The sequence below is a fragment of the Elephantulus edwardii genome, unplaced genomic scaffold, assembly GCF_000299155.1.
Source record: "Elephantulus edwardii isolate Elephantulus edwardi_28Jun2011 unplaced genomic scaffold, EleEdw1.0 scaffold00443, whole genome shotgun sequence".
NCBI classification, from domain to species: domain Eukaryota; kingdom Metazoa; phylum Chordata; class Mammalia; order Macroscelidea; family Macroscelididae; genus Elephantulus; species Elephantulus edwardii.
In genome coordinates this window covers 559765-567777 of record NW_006400193.1, presented here as the reverse complement: position 1 = coordinate 567777, position 8013 = coordinate 559765, and the positions used below count along the sequence as shown (strand labels likewise).

At 40.5% G+C, this 8013-nt stretch overlaps 1 protein-coding gene across 1 annotated transcript; it reads left to right on the top strand.

The window, feature by feature from the left end:
• Positions 1–5651: 5651 nt before the first annotated feature.
• On the top strand, positions 5652–7542 carry LOC102859695 (zinc finger protein 449-like). Its single transcript, XM_006902734.1, has 2 exons — positions 5652–6005; positions 7459–7542. Exons 1-2 carry the CDS (start codon positions 5652–5654, stop codon positions 7540–7542), a joined length of 438 nt encoding a protein of 145 aa, XP_006902796.1.
• Positions 7543–8013: the final 471 nt, after the last annotated feature.

Here is an 8013-nt window from a genome sequence, read left to right as displayed (position 1 = left end):
GAGAATAGTGCAACAATGAATGAATGGAAACCCCAAATCTCTGTAAATATTTATGAAAATTAATAAAATATAATTATAGAAGAAAAAATCATGTCTATTTCTGGTAGTCTGCCGTAAATATTGCTTCAAAGTGGCCAAAGCCACCCTCATGGTATACTATGCTGGAAATAAAAACAGAATAAGAATGTTTCATTCATAGTTAAAAAATAAATTACAACTTCTATCCTGAGTACAAAGTTATGAGTGATAGGATATTACCCATACACAAACAAGGAAGACCTGTTAATACATCTGTTATTCAAATATAAGCACCAAAAGCCAAAAAAGGAAGAAATTTAAGATATTTATCATATTTTGTAGTCCAAAATTTATCAAGCATGCAATCATGACATATGCATGATAACTGGTCATTGGAATGCAAAAGTTGGAAGCAATGAAGAAGGAAGTGTAGCTGAAAAGTACGGACTTGGTGAGAGAAATGAGGCTACAAAGAAAATGACAAAATTTTGTATGTTCAATGATTTATCCATTGCAAAAACTTTTTAAAATTTATTATTACTTTCAATGAAAATTTACAGAGACTTTGGATTTCCATTCATTCATTGTTGCACTTTTCTCCTCTCCCAACCCTCCCCATAGTATACTACCCTCTTAGAAAAGTAAAAGAAAAATTCTTTCATTGTTTTACAATCCTTCCATCCAGGTCCACTCCACTATACAGCCTTCGCTCTGGACTCGTGTCACGACAAAAATACCTAATAACATATCCCTCTTAAACAGTTTTCTCCCTCATCTGTTTCAATGTAGTATACATTATTGAACCCATCTTTCTCAGTCTCCCCCCAAACCTGAGTTCAGTCCTATTTTACAACAGTGGCACCATGCAGTATTTGTCCTTTTGTGACTGAGATAATTCACTCAGCATAATGTCCTCCAGGGTGGCCCATTTAGAATAATATTGCATGAGTTTCTTTGTTTTTCCATGCTGCATAGTATTTCATCGTGTGAATATACCACAGCTTCTCTATCCATTCGTTTGTTGGTGGGCACTTAAGTTGTTTCCAACTCCTTGCTATTGTGAACAAAGCCGCGATAAACATGGATGTGCATATATCTGCTTGGATGGCAGTTATGGTCCCTTTGGGGTATATTCCCAGTAGTGGAATTACTGGGTCAAATGCTATCTCTATTTGCAACACTTTGAGAAAGTGCCATACCACCTTCCACAGTGATTGCACCATTCTACACTCCCACCAACAGTGAATAAGGGTTCCATATTCTCCACAACCTCGCCAGCATTTGCCGTTTGCTGCTCTGTTGAATTTTGCTATTGTTACTGGGGTGAGATGGTATCTCATAGTTGTTTTGATTTACATCTCTCTTAGAGCTAGGGATCTTGAACATTTCTTCATGCCCTTGTTAGCTATCTCAGTGTCTTCTTTGGTGAAGTGTCTGTTCATATCCTGTGCCCATTTTTCTATTGGATTATTTACCTTTATCTTGTGGTACTCAAGTATTTTAAAAATTCTGGATATAAGTCCCTTATCTGATAAGTCATTACCAAATACTTTTTCCCAGTCTGTGGCTTCCCTTTTTACCCTGTTGGAGAAGTTTTTGGATGTGTGCAAACACTTTTTTAAAAAAACTCATCAGGCGAGCTCTGGTGGCCTAGTGGCAAGAAGCTGCACTACAATCCAAGAGGTGCACGGTTCGAATCCACCAGATGCTCTGCTGGAGGAGGAACAATCTCCTCCTGTACCAGTCAGATCTGATTTGACAGTACACACAAAAAATAATAAAATAAACAACAACAACAAAAAACACACATCAATGGCAACTTTAAACATGGATCTTACCAGATAAACTTCATAGGAATCAGATTTACTATGTCTGTTAATAAAAATCACTGGAGAAGCTCAATATTAGCAGTAAAAACCAGATCAGGTGCTGAGAATCAGACCATCAACTCATGCACAAGTTCAAATTGAAGCTGAAGAAAATTAAAACAAGTTTGTGAGTGTTCTGCCCATGAAATGTCCCTCAAAGGAATAATTCACACATGCAAATACAAGAGCGCTTTATGTTACAGAATAATTTTCCACATGTGGAGGCTCTCTCCATCAGTAGGAAGGTGGCGAGAGAAAAAAGGCCCGAGTCATTCTGCGCTTGTTTTTAAGGCCTTCCCAGGTGCTTCTGTCTGGGGCAGGCAGATTGGGAGCATGGTTGGTGGGCCAGGGGAGCAGTCATGTGGGTAGGCTTTTGATGGGCTGGCTACTTTGCCTGCCTTTATTTTTTTGTGTCAAGTAGACACGAGTTAATTCTTTACTTTGCAAGAACAGATAAGAGTTTACCCAGCCCATTTGTATTTGCTTTACTTTTCCTAAGCTAAGAATTTTTATGACCTGCTTCTGCTTCTGGGATTAATGGTTTTTTTCTTGTTTGTTTGTTTTTAAAAAATGGGGTTTATGCTGTCCCATCAGTGAGAACTAACATGTGTTCTTGAGTCTATCTCATCTGAATTTAAAAATCATCTTACGACTACTTAGAAGCATTGAACACCAATAACCAAACACTAGATACGTTGGGTGATGAGATTAATGATATATCATCAATGAAGAGAGCAAGAAGTCACTAAAAAGACAGAGGAGAAAGAATAAACTAAAACGGATGTCAGAAGAGACCTTGAAAACTGCATTGAAGCACTGAGAAGCCATAACAAAGGGAAGAGATGCTGAAATAAGAGCTGAAGGGAAGATTTTAAAAGGCAGCTCTTAAAAAAGACAAAGTCAACTACTATTTAGGAATGTGGAAAGACCTAGACTTGGAGAATAAAAAGGGAAGAACTCATTCAGCATTTATGAGGTGGTTGTTGTTTTTAAGTGTATTTGAGTTGAGCATAGCGATCCTATGAACAAAAGACCTGAATCCTGTTCTATAACTATTGTAATTTCTCCACATTCATAGAGTTTCCGGAAGCATGTTGTTTAAGAAGAGGATGCCACTCCTGCTTCCAAGCCTGTCTTAATCTGGGAGCTCCACCAAACACTGTAACCATTATGGCATTTGACACACTAGTGTTACAATGTTCAGTATCACAACAACCCCAAGTTACCTCAGTAGAGCAAATTGACAGACAGTGCTATACCATTTAGAAGAATGTTCATTCTAAATACAATTAATTAGCTGACTTTTCAATACTCAGAGCCCTGCCCCAGGCCCTGATTAACTCTAAACAAGAGTCTTCCAGTCAGCAGCTCATTGTTAGCCAAATCCAGCAAATCTAAAAAGCAATCAAACAGTTCACACCTAACCTTCAACCAAAACAAGAAGAATCCACCTTTCAAAATCCAAACTCTAATAGCTTCACACCTGAGCCTCCAAAGTGGAATTCTCAGTCAGGATACAGGTGACTGTGTGGATCATAACAAATTATGGCAAACATTAAGAAGAATGTGAATGCCAAAACACTTAATTCTGCTTGAGGAAAACCTATACCTAGACCAAGAGGCTGCTGTGTGAACAGAGCAAGGGAACATTGCATGGCTTAAAATTAGGAAAGATGTATGTCAGGGTTATATCCTTTCTTCATACCTATTCAATCTGCATGCGAGCAAAATATTCAAGAAGCTAGACTCTGTGAAGAAGAATGTACAACAGGATTGGAGGAAGACTCATCAATAACTTTCATTATGCAGATAACACAACATTCCTTCTTAAAGTGAGGACTTGAAGCACTTACTGCAAAAGGTTAAATACCACAGCCTTCTATATAGGTTGCATTTCAACACAATCAACACACCTTAGTATCAGTAGTCAGGAGATCAGAAGACATATTGAACTAGGGAAGTATACTAGAAGTCAGGTACTTCTCCGAATCATTGAGAATGATGTAATGATGTCAGTTTGGAGTCTAAAGTGTACTTGATTCAGGCCATGGGTTTTTTTAGTCACTTGCTATGCATCTGAGAGCTGGACAATGAAAAAGGATGACAGAAAAAGTGCCTTTAGCTGTAGTATTAGAGAAGAGTGCTGAAGATCCCAAAGACTCCCAGAAGAACAAAGTGCAGCCAGAGTGCTCCTTGGAGGCAAGGATGATGAGGCTTTGTCTTACATAACTGGATATGTTGTAAGGAGAAGCTATTCCTTATAGAGGGAGATAATATTTGGAATGGTGGAGGAATAGTGAAGGATAGGAAGACATTTGACCAGGTGGACTGACCCAGTGACTACAGCAATGGGCTTGAGTGTGTCAGAGATTGTGGAGATGGCTTGGGATAGAATAGTGTTCAAATCAAGATGAGTTGTATTCGACTTGATAGCACCTAACAACAACAACAACTATAAAGCTTTAGATAACACTATACCTCAAGACATTGTTGTTGCTAGGTGTCATCAGGTCTGCACTGATTCATAGCTCTGACCCAGTGGGTTTTCAGAGGCAATAAACTGAATGGGAAGAGACTGCTCATCTTTCTTCTGTGAAAAGAGATTATCTTTCTTTGGTGGGTTTGAACCACCCGTCTTTGGGTTGAAAGTACAACTCCTTAACCACTAGAGCTCCCTTAAGACAGGTTGTTTAAAAAAAAAAAAAAAAGACATGTTATGTGCTGTCATTCACCTGCAACTTGTAACAACCCTATGCACAACAGTTCTGAACCTTGCCCTATCTAAAGCCAATCTGTCTCTAATGCACCTACCCCCATTACTCTAGTCACTGTGTCAATCTATCTCATCAAGAGTCTTCCTTTCCTGCATTGTACCTCCACCCTTCCAAGCACGATGTCCTTCTCCAAGGACTGGTCCCTCCTGGCAACAAGCTCAAAGTATGTGAGATAGAGCTTCAAAAACTTTGCCTCCAAGAAGCAGCTTGGTTTCACCCTCTCCAGGAGAGACCTATTTGTTTTCTTGGCAGTCCATGGTATGTTCCATGGTATGTTCAGCACCACAACTTAAAGGCATCGATTCTTCTTCTGTCATCTTTAGTCTTTGTCCGGTTCTCTGATGCATAGACAGTAAATGCAAAGACTATAGCCAGGATCAGGTGCACCTTAGTCTCTACACTGACATAATTTCTCTTCAGCACTCTGGAGAGTATATTTTCCTAATGCAATTCAGTTTTTTTATTTCTTGACTGCTGTTGCCAAGTGTGTTGATTGTGAATCTGAGCAAGCTGAAATTGTTAACAATCTCAATCTCTTTTCCATCTATAATGATGCTGATAATTGTTGCACTTCAATCTATATTGAAGACTGCAGATCTTTACCTTCTGCAGAAAATGCTTCAAATCCTTTTTCAGTTTCAACAAGCAAGGTTGTGTCATCTGCATAGTGCAGGTTGTTGATGCATCTTCATCCAATCCTGAATCAATTTACTCTCATAAAGTACAGGCTCTTGAATGATCTGTTTTGCATATAGATTGAAAAGGTACAGCCTTTCATCCTTGTGAGCTCTAGGTGTGCACACGTCCTACTAAGACCACTGGTGTGACTGGGTCTGGAGCATCGCCTCCAGAGCACTGAGGTGGCTTTTCCACAGCCCTCAGCAGCTAGGTTTGGAACAGGGTGGAGGACTCAGTTCAGGAGAGCGTGAGGGGCTTCAGCTTTCCATAATTCTTCAGTCACTCAGAAGTTCCAAGTTTCTGGAAGAGAGCGATGGCTGTGTCTCTGGGTTGTGCAATCCAGTCTTCCCTGAATCATGGCTCCACACTCAAGGAGTATGATACCGACTGTGAAGTCTTCCGTCAGTGCTTCAGGCAGTTCCAATACCAGCAAGCTGCTGGGCCTCGTGAGGTTTTAAACAACCTCTGGGAGCTTTGCTCCCAGTGGCTGATGCCAGCCATTCGCTCTAAGGAGGAAATCGTGGAGCTGCTCGTGCTGGAGCACTTCCTAAATATCCTGCCCACCAAGATAGAGACCTGGGTGAGGCTCAGCCAGCCAGAGAATAGGGAAAGGGTGCTGGCGCTGGTAGAAGAATTACAGAGAGAACTTGACATGCCACAACAGCAGGTGAATAGTGAGGAAATGCTCTTGGAGGAACTGGCACGGATGGGAATGGCACATCTACCACCAAAGCCCCAGCTGCAGTCACTTGATTCCCAGGCCCCTGGCCCTTCTCACCAGGCCGCAATGGCACAGTCATGGATCCCACAGGCTGGGCCCCAGTTCTATGCCGGGTCTCAGGTCCTGGCAAGGCCCCAGTTCTATGCTGGGCCCCAGGTCCAGGCTGGGTGACAGGTCCTGTTCAGGCCTCAGGTCCATGCCGTGCCGCAGGTCCATGCCCTGCCGCAGGTCCAGGCCCTGCCTCAGGTCCTGGCCCTGCCTCAGGTCCAGGCCGGGCCGCAGGTCCTGAATTATGTGGATGTTGGAGAACACTCAACCCATGCTGCGACAGGATATTCAATACCAAGCCCAGAGCTGAATTTCATATTAGACCACAGTAAAGAGCCAGAGGAATTAAAAGACAAAGACATAAAAGAAATACTTGACTCCATTACGGAAAATCCAGAGCTAAACCCTGACCCGAGCACCCCAATGGACCTTAAGGAAGAACAAGAGGACTTACCACATGGCAAAGATATAAAGCAAATAATTGATGCTGCAATGGAAAATCCAATACTGAACTCTGACCTGGACTTCTCAGCAGACCACGATGACTTCACAGTGGATGACACTGCCTTACCAGTGGACCATAGTGATGACCCAGTGGACAACAGTGACTTCTCTGTGGACTACCTTGACTTCCCATTGTCGGCAAGCTCCCGCTTCACTGTGGAGTCGCAATTTATGAACTTCAATGATTCAGAACAATTACTTGATGGCGCAGACGAATATGCAATGTCAAACCCTGACGTGAACTTTAAGATACAACTAAGTGATGATTCAGAAGATGAGGAAGTACAGGACTCCAAAGAAAAAGGAATAATGGCTTGATTCCACAATGGATTTTCAGATTGGGGGACAAAATGATGATTCTTCAACATGGAAACAAACGAAAGAATATATATATTATTTATGTTTACTTTTAAGGGGGATAGTTTTTGTGATTCCACTTTACAAAATGCATGTGGACAGTTAGAAGTTCAGTTGAGAAACCCTCTAAATAAGTTACAGGTAGATTTATTAAAGTTCATAGGTTATGAGAGCCACTCTAAGAGAGAAATCTAAGAGCATCAACACGGAAGACCTCAAAGTTGGAAAAGAATTCTAGAAAAAAATTTCACGAATGTTCTCAGTGTGAAAAATGTTTTGTTCAAAAGTTACAATTTAATGGACATTAGAAAATTCATGCAGGAGAGGGATCCCATCAGTGTCCTGAATGTAGAAGAAGCTTCCTTGCTAAATTTTGCCAGACACCCTACAATTCCATATAAGAAAGAAGAGGTCTTATGCATGCACTGTGTATATAAAAATATTGTTTATTGACCACACCTTATAGGCCACCAGAGTATTCATTCTGAAGATGAAACGTGAATGCTTTCGTGCAAGAAAATTTGTTGTTAAACGATGTCTTAAAATTCATGGGAAAACTTGTCTACTTAAATGACCTCATAGATATATTTGCTGTAAAAGCATTATTCAACAGCCATTTCTTAATTTGTGCTAGAGAGTTCACACTGAAGTTTTTTCAGTGTAGTTATTGTGAGAAAAGCTTTAAAACTACACTAAGCTTTGTTATTTGTTAAGAGTCCATATTCTTATGTTCTATAGCATTTGGGCAGAGAGCAGGTCTTATTATGCACCAAGTCACTAATGTTAGAGTTCTTCAAGACATGTTAAAGGAAACTGTTCCTAGAAATTCATACTAACTCATTAAGATCTTAACCTACAGGAACTTGTTTGTCTCAAAAAAAAAAAGTTTTGTTTGAGTGATACAAACAGCATTTTGTGCCCTCTTTAAAATCCACATTGTAAGAACAGCATTTTGTGCCCCCTTTAAAAAAATCCATCTTCAGAGGAAAGCATATAAGTTCTAGAATATCCTCCTACTTTTATATCTAGCCTAGAGCTGATTTGT

Excerpts from the sequence above, each read along its gene's own strand:
- LOC102859695 (XM_006902734.1), top strand. The coding sequence starts at position 5,652 with ATGGCTGTGTCTCTGGGTTGTGCAATCCAGTCTTCCCTGAATCATGGC. Across the intron at positions 6,006-7,458 it reads TTGACATGCCACAACAGCAG|ATGAAACGTGAATGCTTTCG; the intron begins GTGAATAGTGAG and ends TTCATTCTGAAG.